The sequence below is a fragment of the Leptodactylus fuscus genome, chromosome 7 (assembly GCF_031893055.1).
Source record: "Leptodactylus fuscus isolate aLepFus1 chromosome 7, aLepFus1.hap2, whole genome shotgun sequence".
Lineage (NCBI taxonomy): Eukaryota > Metazoa > Chordata > Amphibia > Anura > Leptodactylidae > Leptodactylus > Leptodactylus fuscus.
The window spans coordinates 137884890-137911019 of record NC_134271.1 but is presented as its reverse complement, the minus strand read 5'-3'; the positions used below and the strand labels follow the sequence as shown (position 1 = coordinate 137911019).

Sequence of the window (26130 nt, the reverse complement as noted above, 5' to 3'; positions counted from 1 at the left end):
TCATGTTCTGGCGATCCCTTCCTCTGAATCCAGCTTCCAAAAACATATTTACTGTGTAAACACTTCAGCCGTTCCGCTCGGTGTTTTGTAGACAGATCTCCCATTGCTGACAGCCTATCGGTTTATCAAGTACAAACTTGTGAGACGCACACGCACACTGCAAGTACACACCGTATAGTCCTATACAGTACAGGCAGCCATTGTATAGACACATTCTTCAACCTACTCATTAACTAGTGACTAATATGTGAAAAAAAGATGGCTTCTTCCGCATACTGAAATGTCAGGGTTTAATAATGAACTGAAATCCTAAGAATAAGGAAGTGGAACGGGCGAGTAGCTAAGAAGCTGGCTTCCTCATTTCGTAACAGGAGACTGAGCAAAAATAAAATCATGTAAAATATAAAAAATAGGTGCCTACATACACACACAAACACTCACTGCTTGGATTCAGACTTGAAGTGATGAAATTCGGAGATTTATTTTCCCCTTCAGGAACCCATTCATTCTAATAAAAGCAAATTACTGCCCGACATACTGAAAATAACTTTTTTTATTTTTATGTAAACAAATGGTAGCACCACGCGTGTGATGTTAAATACGGCTGCAATGTTAGACAGGTGCATTCTGTGTCAACAAAATGTATCAAAAACACCGAGGGTTAATATAACCCAAAGAGTAATTTATACTTTTTATTTTTTTTATTTTTTTTTTTTCCAAAAAAAAAAAAAATTATGGGAGGTGCAGATTAGAAAATAGACAAGTTCAACTGAGATTTACTTTTGGTTGCCTCTGCCCTTGTGACCCAAGTTTACCTTGGGAACGCCCTATGATTGGTACGCCTAGACTGTCATAGGGAAGAATTGATGTGCGGATTGTTCATCGATGCACCGCGGCGGTCCGAACCGGCAATAGCAAGCAAATTGCCTGTGAAATGATTGGTTATGGCCGCCTTTTACCTGGTAGGAGACTCCCTTAGCCTTTAAAGTTTGGAAGAGGAGTTCAATGAAAAAAAAAAAAAAAAAAAAAAAAAAAAAAAAAAAAAATCAAGGAAAAAAAAAAATAAATTTAAAGAGTTTGTTCATGAATAGAAAAATATAGCTGCCTTCTTCCATAAACTACGCCGCCCCTGCCTTCAGGTCGTATGGAGTATTACAACTCTAAGTGGCAATACCAGACACAGCCTGTGGGCGAGGGTGGCGCTGTTTCAGAAAGCATGCAGCCATACTTCTCTAATCCTGCACAACTTTTTGTCTTCTATTCAGAAGCCTTTCGAGATTTCACTTTCGCCAAGCTCAACATTCGACATAGAAGACGAGAATCCAAAGTGCCTTCCTCTCGACACTCTCAACGCTCCCCAATTTTGGCCAGTGAACAGTGGCCGATAAAGATTTTATTTCTGTGCTTTTTTTTTCTCATTTTTTTTTTTTTTTATAGCAAGTTAAGTTATTGTACATCGCTCTAGATTATACAGTTTGTACAACATTTACACAAAATTGTAAAAAAAACTATTTACATTCTAATCACAACTTTTGGAAGGGGTAAAATACCAATGAGGAGTACAAGCGATTGGGTCTCAACGCTGCTGGCGCCGGGGTTACTGGGTTAGCGCTTATTGGGCACCAGAAGTGTTAAAAGCCAACATTGTGCTATTCATTTAACACAATTTTCACACCTTTTGTGAAAATATATTAATTTATTTATCGGAAAAAAAAAATATAAAGATTTGACAATTTACATGCTACCTTCCTATCAAAGACGGCAAAAAAAAAAAAAAATACACCTTTTCTTCCTCGGTACGTCGGCAAGCCCAAGCCGTCCACTTTAATGACCTTCTGATGACCTTGAATTGGGGGGGGCGAGGGATCACTTTTCAGTCCTGACTACTCGGGCCACCGTCAGGAATCGCATGTGGTAATCGAGATTGAATTACCAATAAAGTTCTTAAAAACAGAGAATAAAATAAGACGTTCACCGGATCATGTAGGCCAGGCTTGCTCCGAGACCCGCTACGCCGGCGAAGGCCATCAGTACAGTTCTTAGTCCACTTTCATAGTCCTCAACGTGGAAGAATTCGACACAGCCGTCCTGGAAAATAAAGGGAAGCTCGGTTAGATAGTCGGCACAAGCCATGAAAACACTGATAGTCCAATGGCAGAAACAAGGACGTGTCCTGCTATAGAGAGGAGTCCAACATATACTTCGAGGGGATCTCCATGTTCGGTACATCTTAGCTATCTAATCCTATCCAGGTAGACTTCTGATCACTGAAGGTCTCTTTTGCGTCCTGACATCAAGATGTGCGCCATAGAGCTAGCACTGCCTGATCCTAAGGTTAGCTTCATGGGTCGCCAAATAACGCCATGATAGGGGTTGTGGCAATAAGGACACTTCCCCCTAGCCACAGAATAGCCCAGAGAGACTATATACTTACATAGGGTATAAGTGTCCTTAATGGAACAACCCCTTTAAGTTCAATCGACACAAGACTAGAATGCGAAGGATAATGGGCTATCGGCTCCTAGCCAAGACTAGCATATGCTTTTAAAGGATCTTACCAGAATTCGAGGCTCTAATGTACCTACACAATGTGAATATCGTATTCTAATACCTTGTGTCCAAGCCTAGATATGACCATATGATGTCTGACGCTGCACTAGTGAATCGTTCTGTCAAGTGCAATGTTATCATGGAGTCTCTGGATGGATATGAATCCAATATCTTTGGCCCCAAGTAAAGCTACAGATACATAATATAATACCGCCATGCTACTTCACTATGGGGCTTGCACATCTACGTAATAACAACGAAATGGATTTAAAGGAGTTTTCCTCTGAAAACAAGTTTCTCTCACGTTATTAGGATAGGGGAAATCTTGCAAATTAGTGAGGGCCCGGCCACTCAGGAGAACGGGTGAATTCTGTCCCCTGTTCTGAATGGAGTGGTGATCGGGCAGTATGTGAACCCCTCCATTCATTTCAATAAGAAGTCTGGACATAGCCAGAGTACAGCACTGCCATCTCCCATTGAAATGAATGGAGGGGTGACCCCATTCTTCTGATAAGTGAGGGCAGATGGATTTGATTTTCCCCTATGAAATAAGTTGCTTTTGAGAGAAAACTCCTTTAGATCTACTCAAGGCCTCCATGATATTTCAGCACCAACGACAGGAAACGTGCTCAGAATCTCTCAGTATTGCAGCCTCATGTTCCGGCCTATATCTTCCATCGATCTGATCTCAGCATAGCAAGGAGATGCTGAAAAACAGAATTTATAAAACCCATTTTTAGTTTCTATCTTCTATCCAGTATGGCTGACCGCCACGTAGCGCACACTACTCACCCAGCCATTGTGCTCTGCTATCCATGTTCTCTTGTGGGTCATGAGATACTCTGTGAAGTTGTCAGCTAGCAAGTCAATGCAGTTTTCCATGTGTACGCTCTTCAAATATTTAGCAACGAAAGCTCCAAAGCTTATCAGGGTGACTATGCGGCCCCAATTCGTAACCCCGTCGCTGAAGACCATGGACGGTACTTCTGAGAGCTTTTGGATATCTTCAGGATGTTCTATGGACAACTTTTGTAGCATGCCTGGAGGAAAGAAAAGCCAAATGAATTCCAATGACCCATATTCCTGTAGGTTCTGGTCTACAATAAGGACATTGAAGCGGGTATGGCAAGTAGGTGCTCATGCAGCGTACAAAACAGACTCTAGTTCATGAGGGTCGGGCAAAAGCCACTGGACACTACAGGATGACACCAGTCCATAAAATGCCCCAATTAAGGGGCTTATGAATAAAGATCCAGAGCCAAGACCCATTACAGAGTCAGACCTCTACTCCGCCATGCTCAGACCATCCTCAAGAGGAGAGACCACCAGATTCCACAAGAGTAAAGACCATCATAGAGTCTAATCTGAACTCCAACATAGCTGACACCACTGCACACAGGCTCCTGGACTCTTCCAGGATGGTAACATGAAAATGTTTGTTTTGGTACCGTGTTAGCCAGTGGTTATAAAATGTAAAAAACAAAAAAAAAAACTTTGCAAGTCTTCAGTAGATTATACCTTTTTTAATGGCTAACTCATAATGATGACAGAATATAACGTTTCGAAGCTTTCCTCTAAGCTTCTTCATCTGACTATTTGACCAGTGAACTTCATACCCTTGTGATTGACTCACATTATATGACTGTACACTGCCTGAAAGATGGCCACAATACGGCCTGTATATACTGAGTGGATTTCAGCTGTGAGGCATAGAGACTGGTGAAGGCAGCTGTGAACTACAGAGCCAGGTGGTTGGTTTAGTACAAAGACCCACAGGGCCCCTTTCCTGAAACAAATTCTGGCTTCTTATACATAAACCATCATCAGCCTAAGAAGTATTAAAAAAAAAAAAGCAACCTGCAATATATCCCATTCCAGGAAGATTCACAAAAATTGCTTTTAAAAGCATCTATAGACCATAGTAAGTCATATTCTGTCACCAACACGACCCCTTTAAACCATTAAAGGCATAGCCAAAAAATAAATTAAAAAAATCTAGCATTCTTGCCACTAAAACAGCACCACCCTTGCCTACAGGCTGTGTCAGGTATTGCAGCTCATGCGTAAGCTTATTTCTTAAAAGAAAGAATATGGTCCTGTCTATATTGAATTCTAGGGCCTAAAGAACAGATCCGTTATCGTTGGGGTCTCCGCCATCTGTGGCCCTGACCAAACAGGATGTAACTGAAGTGGTTACGTTCTCGCTGTAACTGCCAGATCTCCAGTCTGTTCTGGAAAAATACCACAAATCAATAGGAATGTGGAGCGGGGGGAGGGCGGGCTGGAATAATACATTATTCAACGGGGACTCTCATAAATTATACAAGAATTCAAACAGGATGCAGCTTGCAAAACAGACGGGGTTACTGCTGGTCAGAGCTGAAATTTTGGGGGCAAACTTCACTAAACGGCAGGGATCCAGTCGGAAGACGGGGGTTAAAGGGCAACAGATCGAGTCATAAAACATATCGGGTCTGGAATTTTCCAGTCTGGCAGGAACCAAAGGACTTATCGGATGATATTCCAGCTGCGATAAGATGTACTGTATTAGTCCCTGTGCCAGACAACACCAGACTACAACTCCCAGCATGGCTTGCCAGGTCAAAAGGGACAAATTTATACCGTGCAATCTAAATAAAGCTGCTGAAATTCAACCACATTAATATAAACGTACAGATAAAGCTACTGAAAGGCAAATTCAATCCAAAACAGCAAATAAAGTTATAAAGATTCAAATTTAATAGAAAATAATCGATTTTAACAACCAATAAAGCTACAGGAATTCAAATTCTGCACGACAGACAAGAAATAAAGCTGTTTTCATTCAAATTTTACACAGCACACAGGGAGGCTGTGTGCAACTATAGAAATAAAGCTTGGAAAATTCAAATAGACCGAACGTTTACTCATTAACCCTTCATTACCAAGTCAGTCACCTCACGAGGCAAAAAAAAACTCGCTCAGCAGCCAAATGCTTTACAGCCAGGTGTAGAGAAGAACAAACAGAGCGAGGCGGAGCTGTGTGTGTGTGTGTGTGCACAGCACCACGTAGACATTGCTCTGCACTGACATGAGCACCGAGTGCAGCGCTGGCAGCCCAGGCCCTGGCCATTATGTAGAAAGCACAGCTTTATGCAAAGCAGCAGCCTCCGATGAAACTGACAAAGACAGGCGGAAATACCATATCCTCCGTGCACCCCTATTTTGCCAAAATGGACCAGCCTGCTAGGTATATAATACACTAATAAAGTGCATACCAAATGCAAAAATAGGTGTAAATTGCTATGTAGAGATTTTTAACTAGTGCACCCCTATTATGCACAATTGGATTAGCCCCCCCGGTTAAACAGCACATTAGTGAAGAGCGTACCAAATGCATAAATAGGGAGGAATTAATATGCGTATTTACACCCCCTTTGCTAATTTACACTAGCCCGCCAGCCATATAGAACAATTGTGAAGAGCATACCAAATGCACAAACGGGGTAATGGATTACTGTAAGGCATTGACACATCTACACCCCCCTTTTGCTCGTTTAGACTAGACCGCCAACCATAAGCTACAACTGTAAGGAGCATACCAAATGCACTAGAAGAGGGGGGGGTTCACCACAATGTCACAAGCGTACGTTATGATAAAATAAAATATAAAACAAAATGGCCGCTGCAGCGAAGAAGGAGCAGAGTCTCACCCTGAAAGGCTATCCTGTGCTTCTCGTTGATCTCGGCCCCTAGTCTCCGCAGCGTGGCCAGAGCTTTAGGGCTGCTGCCCTCCATCTTCATATCCCCGGCCCATTCCCGGTACATATGGTGCAGCAGCCTTTGGGTCTCCAGGTATAATAAGTCGCGGCCGTAGTCGGAGGTAGGGGTGAGCGGAGGAGAGGTGGAGCCCCTGGAGTCAGACTGTACGTCCATGTCTTCATCCTCGTCCAGCTCGGACTGTGAGGACGGTAAGGAGCCGTCCGTGTTGTAGCCCTGCAGCTGCCGCCGCTCCCAGCTCTCCTTCTCCAGTTCCATGAGCGGGACCACCTGGCCGTCCTTGGGTAGGAGAGCGCCCCCGCCGGCGGTGTATAAATAGGGCATAATACCGGCGGCGGGCTTCCGAATCATGGCGGGGTTCATCATCTTCGTCCTTACAATAGACTCCGTACGTTACCTAGCCCTGATATCCTCTCTGAGTCGACGCCTGAACGGAATGAACGCTGAGGCAGGCCACACTAAGGCAAAAGAGGACCCCGCCTCCTACGTCATGCCCGACGGCCGCGCCCCCGAACCATATATAGTCAGGACGGAAATTTACTGGAAAATCACTTTAGGTTTCCCAGGGAGCTGCCCGAGATGTGACGACATGAGAAAATCTAATGTAACGTGTAATAACCGGACATGAGCGGCTGATAAGAGGAAATCCAGGATGGGTGACGTCATCTTCATCCTATGATGTCATAGTTGTAAACACAATTATTAGAAATATTGGTAAATAAAGGCGTGAGCCCGAATAAACACCCTCTTATGTACATGGATCAGCTATATGTACACAGTTGTGGTCACATAGGGCTACATGGTAAATTTGGTGTGCAACCGAAGATCCCTGGTTCACCCTGCGACCTTCTTGCTAATATTAGTGAATGGAATTACATTACTACTGACCGTCGCTTACACTGACATACCTAGTCTTGCGGGTCAGTGCAAACCTTGGCCAGGGGCCCCATATTCTCCCACCCTGATAGTGACAGGTTATGGTTACTGCAGCGGTATCTTAAGTTCTATGAAAGGGATACAGCTTTAGTAACCATAACTGCAGTTTTCAAGAATTCGGTGCGTGCGCAGTGCCCGACGTGTAAACAATACATAGATGGTGTGTGATGTGAAGACTGAAGGGGCCCTACACAGTATAAAATGCTCCACAGTGCCCCCCCCCACACACACAAGTATAATATGCTCCCCAAAGCCCCACACACAGTATAATATGCTCCACAGTGGCCTCCACACAGTATAATGTGCTCCACAGCACCCCCCCCACACACACACACAGTATAATATGCTCCACAGTATTACACACACATTATAATATGCTCCACAGCACCCCTCCCCACACACACACAGTATAATATGTTCCACAGCACAAACCCACACACACACAGTATAATATGCTCCACAGCACCACCCCCCCACACACAGTATAATATGCTCCACAGTATTACCCACATAGTATAATATGCTCCACAGTATTACACACACAGTATAATATGCTCCACAGTGCCCCCCCACAGTATAATATGCTCCGCAGTGCTACACACACAGTATAATATGCTCCACAGTGCTACACACACAGTATAATATGCTTCACAGTGCCCCCCCACACACAGTATAATATTGCTCCCCAAAGCCCACACACAGTATAATATGCTCCACAGTGGCCCCCACACAGTATAATATGCTCCACAGTGGTCCCCACACAGTATAATATGCTCCACAGTGCTACACACACAGTATATGCTCCACAGTGCTACACACAGTATAATGTGCTACACACACACACACACACACAGTATAATATGCTCCACAGTGCTACACACACAGTATATGCTCCACAGTGCTACACACAGTATAATGTGCTACACACACACACACACACACAGTATAATATGCTCCACAGTGGCCCCCACACAGTATAATATGCTCCACAGTGCTACACACACAGTATATGCTCCACAGTGCTACACACACAGTATAATGTGCTACGCACACACACACAGTATAATATGCCTCACAGTGCCTCCCCAAACACACACAGTATAATATGCTCCACAATGGCCCCAATACTGTATTATATACTCCACAGTGGCCCCACACAGTACAATATTCTCCATAATGACCTCACACAGTATAAAATGCTACTTTCAAGGCGCTTCAGGAGAACCCCCTCACAATTTGTTTCAACGAATATTCATGAGGTTCAGTCATCTAGTTTGTTTTGTTACTATTAAAGGAAACACTTATACTCACCTTTCCCAGGCATTCTCTTCCTCCAGCAACTAAGGCAATGAGCCCCAGAGGTCACCCCTGGGGCCGGTGATTGGGCATCAGCGGTCACATGCAGCGCGCTGCCATCATTGCTTCGGCATGCCCCATGTGACTGCTGAGGCCCAATCACAGGCCCCAGCTGTGACCTCTGAGACACCTGACCTTGGAGCCTCGAAGCGGTGGCGCTATACACAATGCTGAAGAACACTGGGATGCTACATACAGTGTCCTTGAGTTCTTCAGAGTCAGCTACAGTGCACCCTGTAGCAACAGTGGAGGTCAGCCTGGACAGGAGAGTATAAAATTACCAGCCACCACTCTGTGTGGGGGTTCTAAACTGGGTGGGGTGCAAAATATAGGGGGTCATATACTGTGTAGGCCAAAAAAAAGGTGAACATGGAGCATGTGATGGGCCAAAAAAGGGTTATATAGCATGTGAGGGCCAAAAAATAGGGGTGTTATATTATGTGGAGGCCAAATAAGGGGATTTTTTGCTCTACCGAATGATGGGTCTTCTAATTAGGGGGGGGCCCATCACAAAACCAAAGATAGCTGGGTTGGGTATCTTTTTTTGAAGGGGAAGAGTCTTTGTACAGTTCGCCTCAGGGAGCAGAGAGGCCAGGCTCACCCCTCCGGAAGTTACTGCGCTGATGCTATTCAGGTAATAGGCCCAGAGGTACAGCCCAGTTCACTGTATAATGGTGGTATCAGCTGTACACCTGCAGGGCTGCTTTACCCATAAGTCCAATGGTGCACTTGCCCGGGCCTAGGGTAGCAGGGGCCTCCTTTGGACAGCAGGACAACCCTGCACTTAGAGTGCTGTCCCGCTGGTCCAGGCCACCCAACTTTGTCATAACTCCAACTCATCAGTGTCCTCCCATAGCAGATGAGTTGAGTACAATGGTGAAGCAGGGAGCTCCCCGCTTCCTGCTTCACCATTCAGTCTCTGTCCCTGCTCTCGATGTCCTAGGAGCCATAGACATGATGTAGTGACATCACGTACATCACGCCCTGGCGACAGGGAAAAAAAAAAAAGGGAACAGGGAAAGTTAAGTATTAGGTTTTTTTTCCTTTGTTATTTAGGGTTGGAAAACCCCTTTAATACGTTTTTGTGATGCTGTACACATGTGGTTTACTATGTAACTTTTTGAAATCTTCCTAATATAAAGCTTGGGCGGTTGTGTATACAGGCAATGTCTGGCAGATATCATAGCGCCACTGTACCAATATATTCATATATTATACGTACACAATATATACAGTGTTGGTCAAAAGTATTGGCTCCCCTGCAATTCTGTCGGATAATACTTGTGTTCTTCCAGAAAATGATTACAAGCACAAACTCTTTGGTAATATCTTCACTTATTTTGCTTGCAATGAAAAAAACACAAAAGAGAATGAAAAAAAAAAAGTCAAATCATTGATCATTTTACACAAAACCCCAAAACTGGTCCGGACAGAAGTATTGGCGCCCTCAGCCTAATACTTGGTAGCACAACCTTTAGACACAATAACTGCGCACAACCGCTTCCAGTAACCATCAATGAGTTTCTTACAAGGCTCTGCTGGAATTTTAGACCATTCTTCTTTGGCAAACTGCTCCAGGTCCCCCCTGAGATGTGAAGGGGGCCTTCTCCAAACTGCCACCAAGAGATCTCTCCTCCCCCACAGGTGTTCTATGGGATTCAGGTCTGGACTCATTGCTGCCACTTTACAAGTCTCCAGGGCTTTCTCTCACCACCATTTTCTAGTGCTGACCTGAAGTGTGTTTTGGGTCCTTGTCCTGCTGGAAGACCCATGACCTCTGAGGGAGACCCAGCTTTCTCACACTGGACCCTACATGATGCTGCACAATGTGTTGGTCGTCTTCAGACTTCATAATGCCATGCACACGGTCAAGCAGTCCAGTGCCAGAGGCAGCAAAGCAACCCCAAAACATCAGGGACCCTCCGCCATGTCTGACTGTAGGGGCCGTGTTCTTTTCTTTGAAGGCCTCTTTTTTCCTGTAAACTCTATGTTGATGCCTTTTCCTACTTTTGTCTCATCTGACCAGAGAACATTCTTCCAGAACGCTTTTGGCTTTCTCAGGTAAGTTTTGGCAAACTCCAGCCTGGCTTTTTTATGTCTCTGGGTAAGAAGTGGGGTCTTCCTGGGTCTCCTCCCATACAGTCCCTTCTCATTCAGACGCTGACGGATAGTACGGGGTGACACTGTTGTATCCTCGGACTGCAGGGCAGCTTGAACTTGTTTGGATGTTAGTCGAGGTTCTTTATCCACCATCCGCACAATCTTGCGTTGAAATCTCTTGTCAATTTTTCTTTTCCGTCCACATCTATGGAGGTTAGCCACAGTGCCATGGGCTTTACACTTCTTGATGACACTGCGCACGGTAGACACAGGAACATTCAGGTCTTTGGAGATGGACTTGTAGCTTTGAGATTCCCCTTGCTTCCTCACAATTTTACTTCCCAAGTCCTCAGACAGTTCTTTGGTCTTCTTTCTTTTCTTCATGCTCAATGTGGTACACACAAGGACACAGGACAGAGATTGAGTCAACTTTAATCCATTTCAACGGGCTGCAAGTGTGATTTAGTTATTGCCACCACCTGTTAGGTGCCTCAGGTAAGTAACAGGTGCTGTTAATTACACAAATTAGAGAAGCATCACATGATTTTTCAAACAGTGCCAATACTTTTGTCCACCCCCTTTTTTATGTTTGGTGTGGAATTATATCCAATTTGGTTTTTTGACAATTCTTTTTGTGGTTTTCCATTGAAGACAAATTAAATGAAGATAATAATACCAAAGAATTTGTGATTGCAATCATTTTCTGGAAGAACACGAGTATTATCTGACAGAACTGCAGGGGTGCCAATACTTTTGGCCAACACTGTATCTCAAGAAAGGACGACCCCCTCTTCCCCCCAAACTAAGCCTGGATGGACCTTTGCCTACTGCTGCATCTAGACAAAAAATGGGGAGATGGTCACATGTGCGCGACTCTATCCATTGACTGCCAATTTGCATAGAAGTGAATGAAGAGAGTTGTGTACATGTGACTGTTCGCTCCCTGGCCCCCACCTTCCCCCCCGCCAGGCACCCGTACATTAGTGACTGTTTCCGTGTTTGCTTTCTGGTTCTTTTTATTTCGTGATATCTATAATTGGAGGTGTAATAAACAGCAGAGTATAATACCGTACTGTGTGTCATATATTGATTTATTATATCATCTTATCATTTCTTATTAATAATAATATAATATCCTGACTGGGGGTGTGTACACTAACCTCACCTCACCCAGAAGTTTCTTCAGCTTTAGCAGCTCCTGGGTCTCTATTTTGTGGCTCCTTGGTCTGTCTTTTGTAGTTACTTGGTTTGCCTTCTGTGGCTCCTTAGGGCGCAGAGGGAGCAGATTATGGTGCGGAATCCACGTCATAATCCGTCCACTGACAATGGTGGTCTATGGAGACCGCTAGCATTCTTTTCTCCACTAGCAGCATGTTGCCGCTAGCAGAAAAAAGAAGCGAGCACCGAAGACCTCAACCAACCCCCTCCTCCGCACTCTATTATGTCCCTTAGTAAGCCCTGCACATGGTATTATGTCCATTAGTGGCCCCTGCACACAGTATTATCCCCCATAGTGTCCCCTGCACACGGTATTATGTCCATTAGTGGCCCCTGCACACAGTATTATCCCCCATAGTGGCCCCTGCACACAGTATTATCCCCCATACTGGCCCCTGCACACAGTATTATGTCTCTTAGTGGCCCCTGCATACAGTATCATGTCCCTTAGTGGCCCTGCACACAGTATTATGTCCCATAGTGGCCCCTGCACACAGTATTATCCCCCATAGTGGCCCCTGCACACAGTATTATGTCCCATAGTGGCCCCTGCACACAGTATTATACCCCATAGTGGCCCCTTCACACATTATTATGCCCCATAGTGACCCCTGCACACAGTATTATCCCCCATAGAGGCCCCTGCACACAGTATTATGCCCCATAGTGGCCCCTGCACACAGTATTATGCCCCATAGTGGCCCCTGCACACAGTATTATGCCCCATAGTGGCCCCTGCACACAGTATTATACCCCATAGTGGCCCCTGTACACAGTATTATGCCCCATAGTGGCCCCTGCATACAGTATTATGTCCCATACTGGCCCTTGCACACAGTATTATCCCCCATAGTGGTTCCTGCACACAGTATTATAGCCAATAGTGGCCCCTGCACACAGTATTATGTCCCATAGTGGCCCCTGCACACAGTATTATGTCCCATAGTGGCCCCTGCACACAGTATTATGTCCCCATAGTGGCCCCTGCACACAGTATTATGTCCAGGATCGGCAAGTAAATAGGGCCCGTAACGTCCAATTTAAAAAAAAAACAAAAAAACACGCAGCGGCAGTGGCCGTCACCGGGCGCCCTAATGGCCCGGGCCCTGTGGCAGCCGCCGCCGCTGCCTCTATGGTAGTTATGCCCCCTCTTTGTGGAGCTGGTTATTAATAATAGGACATAAGAGTCCCGTGTCTTCTCACTTCCTATCTCGTGCACCTGAACAACAAGGCCCTACATAAAGTATAACCCTGCTATGCCTCACAATTGGTGCATGGGTGACAATAGGGTGAGGGGCGTAAGCTGCTGTCAGGCACCTCCACAAAAACATTGCAAAATCAAAATCGAAAATGCCCAATCCTCATTCCCTCCAACCCCTGGCTCTGGTGGAGGGTCGGGGCTCCCTCATACACATTACATGGTGACCAGTTCTGCTGCATCGGCTGACATTCGTCTACTGTGTAACATGAGGTCTTCTCTATGTCATGAGGTCCGACTCTTGATGACATCATTTCTTCCATTTCTGGTGACCCGGTGTTATGGCCCATTTTGGGTACACCATGTTAGTACTATGTACCTATACAGGTGACTAATACTGGAGCCCGTGTTAGTCCGGCCTGCAGACGTCGTATCTACTCCCACACTCGGCGTCACGTCTGTAGCTTTGTCCGCCTCACGTTGTGGTGTGTTGGTGTCACGCGGACCATCTGAGCACTATACATGTGTACATTCCTATAACGTGGGAGGGGAAACTTATACAATGAACCAAAACTTGTTCAGTGAAGTGTCAGAAATGTGGACTTTCCTCTTTCAGGTCTATTTTTAAAGGCGGAACAAATAACCATGAAACAAAGAATTCTTTACGATGTTGATATACCGAGAATATGGATGAGCCCCTTCCTTTGTGCTGACAGGCGTGGGATAGAGTGGTTTGACCCCCACCGGGTAGACATTGACACCCTAACCTAAGAATACACCATCATTGATAGGCTGCCCATGTATGTCCTCCGATGACCGCAGTGGATTTCCATATAGTCGTGCGATCGGTGGGGTTTCATCCATATGGGGCTGCTGCTATGTTGGAATGGAACCGAAAAATGGCTACTGAGAATAGAAACACGGCCATGCATGAGGTGGATATGCCATGAATAATTGAGATGGGAATACTCCTTTATATGATGAGCTATCCAGTTCTTCGAAGAGAATGTCGCGTTCAGGAGAGCACCACGGCCTTCTTAGTACTTCCCAAGTACAGAGCCGTACATATATACAGTAGTTGTGCTTCGTATAGCATCTAAGTCCATTCACTTGAATGGGACTGAGCTGTGAACAGGCCATGTGACCAATGACTGAGATGTCTCATCGCTTGTGAAGTAGAAGGGCACACACTACTGCTTTAAATAGTCCCAAAAAACCCCTTTAACTGGAATCTGAGGGACCACGCTGTTAGAGACACATTGTGGCTGGTGCTCTTATTCCTGGACAGCCCCTTTAAGGTGTGAAAACAGAGCAGTCCTAGATCCCGCCCCCGAGGAGCGTACCAGTGGGATGTGGGCGGAGACTGACAGCCTCAGGGGAGCTGCTGGCCTGATATATAATGGGAAACCCTAATGATAGCCGTAGGGAGCTGTGGTCTGACGAAAGGCCCGGCCAAAGGTAGAGACCATGTTCTAGTTAGAGACTAGCTGTGGTGAGGCCTAGAAAAAGGCCTTTATGCCCAAACCCTGTGAAGCTTGTAATGGAGGCCATATTGGTTGTTATGTAGAGGTCTGAGAAACCAAGAATTGTCTGACTATAGGGATTTGTGCTGCTTTGTAGGGCTCTTTATAGAGTTCTGTTCATCCAGAGTCTCCTGGTGCATGTCTAGTAAAGTACAACTGGAAAACAGAGCAGAGGAGAGTATACGGGGATATTCCTACACACATGAGGGTCTGTCCTGGAATACTACTATGTACTGCCAATGATATCTAAGCAGATGGCACGGAGTCATGGCGTGGTAATAACATAATGTGCTGCCATTCCTCTCAGTTATTGGCAGCCGTACAGATGACACATGATGCGGCAGGATGCACATGGCTGTGTTTTTCCACTAATTTCCCAGGCTGGGCCGTGGGTGCCAGGCGAATATCAGATCTATGTCGCCTACTAAGCAGCAGTCCTATAAGACAATATAGGCTTAGGCATTGTGAACATGAAGGTGGGTGACCAGCAGGGACTGGCAGGTGAAGGCTCTGTCATTGTGGAGTTCCCCTTGGCTGAATTGGCTCTGTATATAGGCCCAATCCTCACCACTAGGGGGAGCAGCAGGTCCTGCCGTGCTCAGATCACTAGTGATCGAGCACATTGACCCCTGTCATTTCGCACAGTCATCCCTATGATCAATGGAGGACAGGAAGAAGCCGAATGTTTAACCCCTTACTCCCTCACTGAGATGACATGGTGCATTTTTGCTAAAACCGCATTTCAAAATGAATGAGTTTTGAGGACAAACACATTGTATAAATCGAGCCGCAGGACTTTAGGGAATTTAGCATGAATCTCTTATACTAGGTTCACACTCTACGTTGTCCAGATCCGTCAGGGCAGTGGCGTAACTACCGCCATAGCAGCGGAGGCAGCTGCCACAGGGCTCGGAACATTAGGGGCCCGGTGACAGCCGCTACCACTGATATCATTATACTCGGGGGTCTTTTCGAACCCCCGAGTATAATGATTGGCGGACCGGGAGAGGTAAGAAACATAAAAAACATGTTACTTACCTACCCACAATCCTGCCAGGCCTCCTTCCTAGTTGTCTGGACGTCTGTGACATCACATGAACCCAACCTGCGTCCCGGGTCATGTGACGTCCGACGTCATTGAATAAAGACGGCAGCGGAGCCCAAAAGCGTAGGAGCCGGGGGACAGGTAAGAAACAGTAGTTTTTTATATTTTTATTCCCCCGGGTCTCCAATTATTATACTCTGGGGTCTGAAAAGATCCCAAAGTATAATAATTGTTTATGGGTGTCCACAGTGGGACATAATACTGTGTGCAGGGGTCACTATGGGGGATAATACTGTGTGCAGGGGCCACTATGGGACATAATACTGTGTGCAGGGGCCACTATGGAGGATAATACTGTATGCAGGGGCCACTATGGGGTATAATACTGTGTGCAGGGGCCACTATGGGGCATAATACTGTGTGCAGGGGTCACTATGGGGCATAATATTGTGCACAGGGGCCACTATGGGACATAATACTGTGTGCAGGGGGCACTATGGGGCATAATACTGTGTGCAGGAGCCACTATGGGACATAATACTGTGTGCAGGGGCCACTATGGGGCATAATACTGTGTGCAGGAGCCACTAGGGGGATAATACTGTGTGCAGGGGCCACTATGGGACATAATACTGTGTGCAGGGGCCACTATGGGACATAATACTGTGTGTAGGGGCCACTAGGGGGATAATACTGTGTGCAGGGGCCACTATGGGACATAATACTGTGTGCAGGGGCCACTATGGGACATAGTACTGTGTGCAGGGGCCACTATGGGACATAATACAATGTGCAGGGGCCACTATGGGGGATAATACTGTGTGCAGGGGCCACTATTGGGGATAATACTGTGTGCAGGGGACACTATGGGGCATAATACTGTGTGCAGGGGCCACTATGGGACATTATACTGTGTGCAGGGACCACTATGGGACATTATACTGTGTGCAGGGGACACTATGGGGGATAATACTGTGTGCAGGGGCCACTATTGTGGATAATACTGTGTGCAGGGGCCACTATTGGGGATAATACTGTGTGACGGGGTCACTAAGGGACATAATACTGTGTGCAGGGACCACTATGGGGGATAATACTGTGTGCAGGGGCCACTATGGAGGATAATACTGTGTGCAGGGGACACTATGGGGGATAATACTGTGTGTAGGGGCCACTATGGGGTATAATATTGTGCACAGGGGCCACTATGGGACATAATACTGTGTACAGGGGCCACTATGGGACATAATACTGTGTGCAGGGGCCACTATGGGGCATAATACTGTGTGCAGGGGTCACTATGGGGGATAATACTGTGTGCAGGGGCCACTATGGGACATAATACTGTGTACAGGGGCCACTATGGGACATAATACTGTGTACAGGGGCCACTATGGGACATAATACTGTGTGCAGGGGCCACTATGGGGCATAATACTGTGTGTAGGGGCCACTATGGGACATAATACTGTGTACAGGGGTTACTATGGGACATAATACTGTGTGTAGGGGCCACTATGGGACATAATACTGTGTACAGGGGTTACTATGGGACATAATACTGTGTACAGGGGCCACTATGGGACATAATACTGTGTGCAGGGGCCACTATGGGGCATAATACTGTGTGCAGGGGCCACTATGGGGGATAATACTGTGTGCAGGGGCCACTATGGGACATAATACTGTGTACAGGGGTTACTATGGGACATAATACTGTGTGTAGGGGCCACTATGGGGCATAATACTGTGTGCAGGGGCCACTATGGGACATAATACTGTGTACAGGGGTTACTATGGGACATAATACTGTGTACAGGGGCCACTATGGGACATAATACTGTGTGCAGGGGCCACTATGGGGCATAATACTGTGTGTAGGGGCCACTATGGGACATAATACTGTGTACAGGGGCCACTATGGGACATAATACTGTGTGCAGGGGCCACTATGGGGCATAATACTGTGTGTAGGGGCCACTATGGGACATAATACTGTGTACAGGGGTTACTATGGGACATAATACTGTGTGTAGGGGCCACTATGGGGTATAATACTGTGTACAGGGGTTACTATGGGACATAATACTGTGTGCAGGGGCCACTATGGGGCATAATATTGTGCACAGGGGCCACTATGGGACATAATACTGTGTGCAGGGGGCACTATGGGGCATAATACTGTGTACAGGGGCCACTATGGGACATAATACTGTGTGCAGGGGCCACTATGGGGCATAATACTGTGTGTAGGGGCCACTATGGGACATAATACTGTGTGCAGGGGGCACTATGGGGCATAATACTGTGTGCAGGAGCCACTATGGGACATAATACTGTGTGCAGGGGTTACTATGGGACATAATACTGTGTGCAGGGGCCACTATGGGGGATAATACTGTGTGCAGGGGCCACTATTGTGGATAATACTGTGTGCAGAGGCCACTATGGGGGATAATACTGTGTGCAGGAGCCATTATGGGGGGATAATACTGTGTGCAGGGGCCACTATTGGGGATAATACTGTGTGCAGGGGACACTATGGGACATAATACTGTGTACAGGGGTTACTATGGGACATAATACTGTGTGTAGGGGCCACTATGGGACATAATACTGTGTACAGGGGTTACTATGGGACATAATACTGTGTACAGGGGCCACTATGGGACATAATACTGTGTACAGGGGCCACTATGGGACATAATACTGTGTGCAGGGGCCACTATGGGGCATAATACTGTGTGTAGGGGCCACTATGGGACATAATACTGTGTACAGGGGTTACTATGGGGCATAATACTGTGTGTAGGGGCCACTATGGGACATAATACTGTGTGCAAGGGCCACTATGGGACATAATACAGTGTGCAGGGGCCACTATTGTGGATAATACTGTGTGCAGAGGCCACTATGGGGGATAATACTGTGTGCAGGAGCCATTATGGGGGGATAATACTGTGTGCAGGGGCCACTATTGGGGATAATACTGTGTGCAGGGGACACTATGGGACATAATACTGTGTACAGGGGTTACTATGGGACATAATACTGTGTGTAGGGGCCACTATGGGACATAATACTGTGTACAGGGGTTACTATGGGACATAATACTGTGTACAGGGGCCACTATGGGACATAATACTGTGTACAGGGGCCATTATGGGACATAATACTGTGTGCAGGGGCCACTATGGGGCATAATACTGTGTGTAGGGGCCACTATGGGACATAATACTGTGTACAGGGGTTACTATGGGACATAATACTGTGTGTAGGGGCCACTATGGGGTATAATACTGTGTACAGGGGTTACTATGGGACATAATACTGTGTGCAGGGGCCACTATGGGGCATAATATTGTGCACAGGGGCCACTATGGGACATAATACTGTGTGCAGGGGGCACTATGGGGCATAATACTGTGTACAGGGGCCACTATGGGACATAATACTGTGTGCAGGGGCCACTATGGGGCATAATACTGTGTGTAGGGGCCACTATGGGACATAATACTGTGTGCAGGGGGCACTATGGGGCATAATACTGTGTGCAGGAGCCACTATGGGACATAATACTGTGTGCAGGGGTTACTATGGGACATAATACTGTGTACAGGGGCCACTATGGGACATAATACTGTGTGCAGGGGCCACTATGGGACATAATACTGTGTGTAGGGGCCACTATGGGACATAATACTGTGTACAGGGGCCACTATGGGACATAATACTGTGTGCAGGGGGCACTATGGGGCATAATACTGTGTGCAGGGGACACTATGGGGGATAATACTGTGTACAGGGGCCACTATGGGACATAATACTGTGTACAGGGGCCACTATGGGACATAATACTGTGTGCAGGGGTTACTATGGGACATAATACTGTGTGCAGGGGACACTATGGGGGATAATAGTGTGTGCAGGGGACACTATGGGGCATAATACTGTGTGCAGGGGCCACTATGGGGGATAATACTGTGTGCAGGGGCCACTATTGTGGATAATACTGTGTGCAGAGGCCACTATGGGGGATAATACTGTGTGCAGGAGCCATTATGGGGGGATAATACTGTGTGCAGGGGCCACTATTGGGGATAATACTGTGTGCAGGGGACACTATGGGACATAATACTGTGTACAGGGGTTACTATGGGACATAATACTGTGTGTAGGGGCCACTATGGGACATAATACTGTGTACAGGGGTTACTATGGGACATAATACTGTGTACAGGGGCCACTATGGGACATAATACTGTGTACAGGGGCCACTATGGGACATAATACTGTGTGCAGGGGCCACTATGGGGCATAATACTGTGTGTAGGGGCCACTATGGGACATAATACTGTGTACAGGGGTTACTATGGGGCATAATACTGTGTGTAGGGGCCACTATGGGACATAATACTGTGTGCAAGGGCCACTATGGGACATAATACAGTGTGCAGGGGCCACTATGGGGGATAATACTGTGTGCAGGGGCCACTATTGTGGATAATACTGTGTGCAGAGGCCACTATGGGGGATAATACTGTGTGCAGGAGCCATTATGGGGGGATAATACTGTGTGCAGGGGCCACTATTGGGGATAATACTGTGTGCAGGGGACACTATGGGACATAATACTGTGTACAGGGGTTACTATGGGACATAATACTGTGTGTAGGGGCCACTATGGGACATAATACTGTGTACAGGGGTTACTATGGGACATAATACTGTGTACAGGGGCCACTATGGGACATAATACTGTGTGCAGGGGCCACTATGGGGCATAATACTGTGTGTAGGGGCCACTATGGGACATAATACTGTGTACAGGGGCCACTATGGGACATAATACTGTGTGCAGGGGCCACTATGGGGCATAATACTGTGTGTAGGGGCCACTATGGGACATAATACTGTGTACAGGGGTTACTATGGGACATAATACTGTGTGTAGGGGCCACTATGGGGTATAATACTGTGTACAGGGGTTACTATGGGACATAATACTGTGTGCAGGGGCCACTATGGGGCATAATATTGTGCACAGGGGCCACTATGGGACATAATACTGTGTGCAGGGGGCACTATGGGGCATAATACTGTGTACAGGGGCCACTATGGGACATAATACTGTGTGCAGGGGCCACTATGGGGCATAATACTGTGTGTAGGGGCCACTATGGGACATAATACTGTGTGCAGGGGGCACTATGGGGCATAATACTGTGTGCAGGAGCCACTATGGGACATAATACTGTGTGCAGGGGTTACTATGGGACATAATACTGTGTACAGGGGCCACTATGGGACATAATACTGTGTGCAGGGGCCACTATGGGACATAATACTGTGTGTAGGGGCCACTATGGGACATAATACTGTGTACAGGGGCCACTATGGGACATAATACTGTGTGCAGGGGCCACTATGGGGCATAATACTGTGTGTAGGGGCCACTATGGGACATAATACTGTGTACAGGGGTTACTATGGGGCATAATACTGTGTGTAGGGGCCACTATGGGACATAATACAGTGTGCAGGGGCCACTATGGGGGATAATACTGTGTGCAGGGGCCACTATTGTGGATAATACTGTGTGCAGAGGCCACTATGGGGGATAATACTGTGTGCAGGAGCCATTATGGGGGGATAATACTGTGTGCAGGGGCCACTATTGGGGATAATACTGTGTGCAGGGGACACTATGGGGCATAATACTGTGTGCAGGGGCCACTATGGGACATTATACTGTGTGCAGGGGCCACTATGAGACATTATACTGTGTGCAGGGGACACTATGGGGGATAATACTGTGTGCAGGGGCCACTATTGTGGATAATACTGTGTGACGGGGTCACTAAGGGACATAATACTGTGTGCAGGGGCCACTACGGAGGATAATACTGTGTGCAGGGGACACTATGGGGGATAATACTGTGTGTAGGGGCCACTATGGGGTATAATATTGTGCACAGGGGCCACTATGGGACATAATACTGTGTGCAGGGGCCACTATGGGGCATAATACTGTGTGCAGGGGTCACTATGGGGGATAATACTGTGTGCAGGGGTCACTATGGGGGATAATACTGTGTGCAGGGGCTACTATGGGACATAATACTGTGTACAGGGGCCACTATGGGACATAATACTGTGTACAGGGGCCACTATGGGGCATAATACTGTGTACAGGGGCCACTATGGAACATAATACTGTGTGCAGGGGCCACTATGGGGCATAATACTGTGTGTAGGGGCCACTATGGGACATAATACTGTGTACAGGGGTTACTATGGGACATAATACTGTGTGCAGGGGCCACTATGGGGCATAATATTGTGCACAGGGGCCACTATGGGACATAATACTGTGTGCAGGGGGCACTATGGGACATAATACTGTGTGCAGGGGGCACTATGGGACATAATACTGTGTGCAGGGGCCACTATGGGGCATAATACTGTGTGCAGGGGCCACTATGGGACATAATACTGTGTTCAGGGGCCACTATGGGGCATAATACTGTGTGCAGGGGACACTAAGGGACATAATACTGTGTTCAGGGGCCACTATGGGGCATAATACTGTGTGCAGGGGCCACTATTGGGGATAATACTGTGTGTAGGGGCCTTATGGGGGATAATACTGTGTGCAGGGGTCACTATGGGACATAATACTGTGTGCAGGGGCCACTATGGGGCATAATACTGTGTGCAGGGGCCACTATGGGACATAATACTGTGTTCAGGGGCCACTATGGGACATAATACTGTGTGCAGGGGCCACTATTGGGGATAATACTGTGTGCAGGGGCCACTATGGGGTATAATACTGTGTGCAGGGGCCACTAAAGGACATAATACTGTGTTCAGGGGCCACTTTGGGGCATAATAGAGCGCGCAGGAATGCGTAGAAGGGGTCGGTCGAGGTCTTCGGCGTCAGTCGGAGGGGGGGGGGCATGTCAAAAGTTCGCCACGGGGCCCCGCCATTCCTAGTTACGCCACTGCGTCAGGGAACCCGAACAATGAAGAGGTGGACCTTGAAAACAGCGGTGACATGGAGCCCAGCAGACCTCATTGGCTATAATGGGGTCCTTCGGGTGTCTGACGTTTTTGCAAACTGAAATCGGCAGAGGAAAAAGTCAATGGACATTGCTAAGGAGTCTTCAATTAGAACTCAAGTGCTGATGTGAACGTAGTCTTAGAAAATAAAGGTCATTATTTGTATATATTTATATAAAAGTTGTACCATCTTCCATTACCGCGCCGCTTTCTAGATCTCTGCTTGCTGTCATTCATTCTCCTTACTACCAGAGGATAAAAATCAGTCCATGGTCATGTGATATACAATCCGTGGTTATGTGATATACAGACCTCGAAGGGGTAGGGGGCCCATGGCCAGCTGGAGATGGCTGGGGCCCTGCAGCACCATGATAGTGGTCAGGGAAAGCCTGGTTTCCTGACCGTTGTACATCTCAGGCAGCAGCGATCTGCTCTCATCTGCTTGTGGACAATGCTGTTAATGGAAAGGGGCCCAGCCTTATGTGATGTTTGCACATGCCGCCGGGCCCCTTTCTAAATAGAAGCCTGGCCAGGAAGTCAGTAAAAATAACAAACACTTATACTCACCTCTCCAGGGCTTCTAATGGTCCACGGCGTCCTCTTCAGAGTTCTTCTGGCTTGCAACTGACATTATGCTCCCCGGGATTCACTGCTGAGGCCTGTGATTGGGACTTTGCCGTGTGGTGTGCTGATGTCATTACACCACTCACTCCACGGGACCACTAAATAAGGGAAAGGGGGGAAGGAGTATTGTCAGTTGCAGATCAGTGGTGTCCAAAGAGGACGCTAGGTAGAGCTCAATGCGGTAAGGGTCCCAGGAGAGGTGAGACAAGGTACAAGAAGAATAAGTGAGGCAAGGAGTATTAGTCTGTGTTGTTTTTACTCACCTCCCCTGGAGCCCAGAGTATAATAATAACACCAAAATGAACAAATATTAGATGAAAAGAATTTTGTGAGGTTCACCTGAAGTGGCTTGCGGCTTCCAGAGCATATTATATGGAGGAGAGGAAGTTATTGGGAGCATATTATACTGTGTGGCCCTGTATGAGGGATCTCTGTGGAGCATATTATACTGTGGGGTGGGGCTCTGGTGAACTTAATATACTGCGTGGGAACCCTTCACTATTCTCATCACATGCCAGCTAGTAGCCACATAGTAGTCATGTGATGTTACTACGGGCTGTAATTACATTGTGGGGTCACTATAAAAAAAGATCTGTGCAATGTAAAAAGTGAGGGTGCTCGCAAAACCACCACGGTCCCTTCAAACAGCTGATCAGTAGGTGCCCTGGGTGTCGGACCTGCACTGATCTCTTAGATCTTAGACTATTAGGACCCTGCAGATCAGCTGTTTCCCAGAACATATGGCTCCCAGCTCTACCTTCAGAATCGCGCGGCCATTGGCCACCTTGGCGGACGGGACCTCGGCCGCATGGAAATGTTGCACTGTTGGGGTATGACCTTAATGTAATCTCCCACATTTTTGTTTGAAGACCCAAACTAATCTTTTTAGTCTATTTCAGTCAATCTTTTTTCATTTTTACGACTGTTCTGTTTCAGGGCTTGTTTTTTTGTGGGACAAGCTGTAGTTTTTTGGGGGGTTTTCGGTAACCTTCTGGAGAGCATAGAATTTAACAATAGAGGGGGAATAATTATTAAGAATTGCATTTTCTATATAAATCTACGGCTTCCTCTCCAATACCACATTGAAAAAAATTTGTAAATATTTCAAAAAATTTCACGATATTTAAACTTTAAATGATAATTTTTGATCCCTACTACTATAGGCTTATAGATTCATTCGCGACAATAGCTAGCGATGACGAAACGATCAGATTTACCTTCCGGGATTTTTTTTTCCCCTTTTTGTGGTAACTGATGTTTTGTCCGCGTGGTTTTGATGTTACCTGTCACAAATCCTCCCCGGTCTTATTGTTATGTAACAGGTTTCTATTTTTTGTTTCTGTTACTTAACTATGCAAATGCAATTATTCATGACCCTCAATCTTGGGAAATCCTGTATTCCCCATGGGCAATTGTGATATTTTTACATTCTTACACATCATTTTCCCAGTCCACACCATTGGCCTCGGATGATTCGGATACAAACCTGTAGCATTCTCATCTACTTAGTCGAGTGAGATGTTTTTCTCTCCTAACCTGTGATAATACCGTATTGTACACCCTGCATGATGATTTGTATGATGTAATATATTACTCTATCCTACCATCATGCAAAGGCAATACACAACATGCTTAAGGGGTTGGTCTATAATGGACAACACCCTGACAGTAAGCAGATCACAAAATGTCCCCCAGCTGTCATCTATGGTGAAACCAGGAAGTAAATGTTCTGTTTCCCCACAGCTCCTCCACAGGAGAAGCGACGTATTACACAATGTCCGATAAAATTGATAGGTTTTCTATGTAATACAGGACATGTCAGGTCCTCCAGGATGAATTGCACTCTTTTTACCACTGTCGCTGCTGAACAGAGTATCCCAAATATTAAAGGGGTTATCCAGATATGGAGCAACCCATTGGGCAGCCAAGGTGGGTGTGAAAGGAAAAAAAAAAAAAAAAGTCATACTCACCTGTTCCCTTTCTGTTGCTTATCAAGGCTCTGCTGAGATCAATCAATGGTCTTAATGGTCACTGGTAAGGAACTGGTGACATATGCGAGTGGTCTACACGTACCGGCAGTAATCTCCGAAGGCTGCCAGCCAAGTTGTATATGCACCTGAGGAAGGGCGACTAGCCCGAAACGCGTCGTGCTTGTTTATTATAATTAAAGTTTTGGAAGATCTTTGGGCTGATCATTGGTTTTGTGCGCACTTATCCCCATTCCTCCACGCCTGTTTGGGTCAAGGCCCTGAAGGACATTTTATTCCTAATATGTGAGTGACGTCATTGGTCCCTCTCCAGCAACCATTGAGAACACCGATTCATCTCAGTGGTTACATGAGGCTCATGGCTTCCATCGGTGCAAGCCCTGCACACAACAGAAATGGTGCAGACATCGGAGCACCAGAAACAGGCGGGTATGACTTTTTTTTTTCTTTTGCACCCACACTGGCTAACCCATGACTTGCTTCAAATCTTGGACATCCCCTTAACAGTAAATGACCTATTCTTAAGATAAGTCATCAATTGAAGATCGGCAGGGGTCCGACACTTGGGCCCCCCAACAATCAGCTGTTTGAAGGGACCATAGCATACAGCTGGGCACTGCGGCCTCTTCACTAGTTACCAAGTACAACACTGTACATTGTATAGCGGCTGTGTTTCGTATCGCTGCTCAGCCCACATGTTGCGTATTGCTGCAAACAGGCCATGTGACCAATGAACGTGACATCACACGACCTGTGACGCGCTACACA

The 26130-nt window shown here is 46.6% G+C and overlaps 1 protein-coding gene across 1 annotated transcript; it reads right to left on the bottom strand.

The window, feature by feature from the left end:
* Positions 1-1612: 1612 nt before the first annotated feature.
* On the bottom strand, positions 1613-6749 carry MCL1 (MCL1 apoptosis regulator, BCL2 family member). The gene is made up of 3 exons (XM_075283112.1): positions 6243-6749; positions 3343-3590; positions 1613-2088 (listed from the first exon to the last, which is right to left on the bottom strand). Exons 1-3 carry the CDS (start codon positions 6673-6675, stop codon positions 1972-1974), a joined length of 798 nt encoding a protein of 265 aa, XP_075139213.1. The 5' UTR covers positions 6676-6749; the 3' UTR covers positions 1613-1971.
* Positions 6750-26130: the final 19381 nt, after the last annotated feature.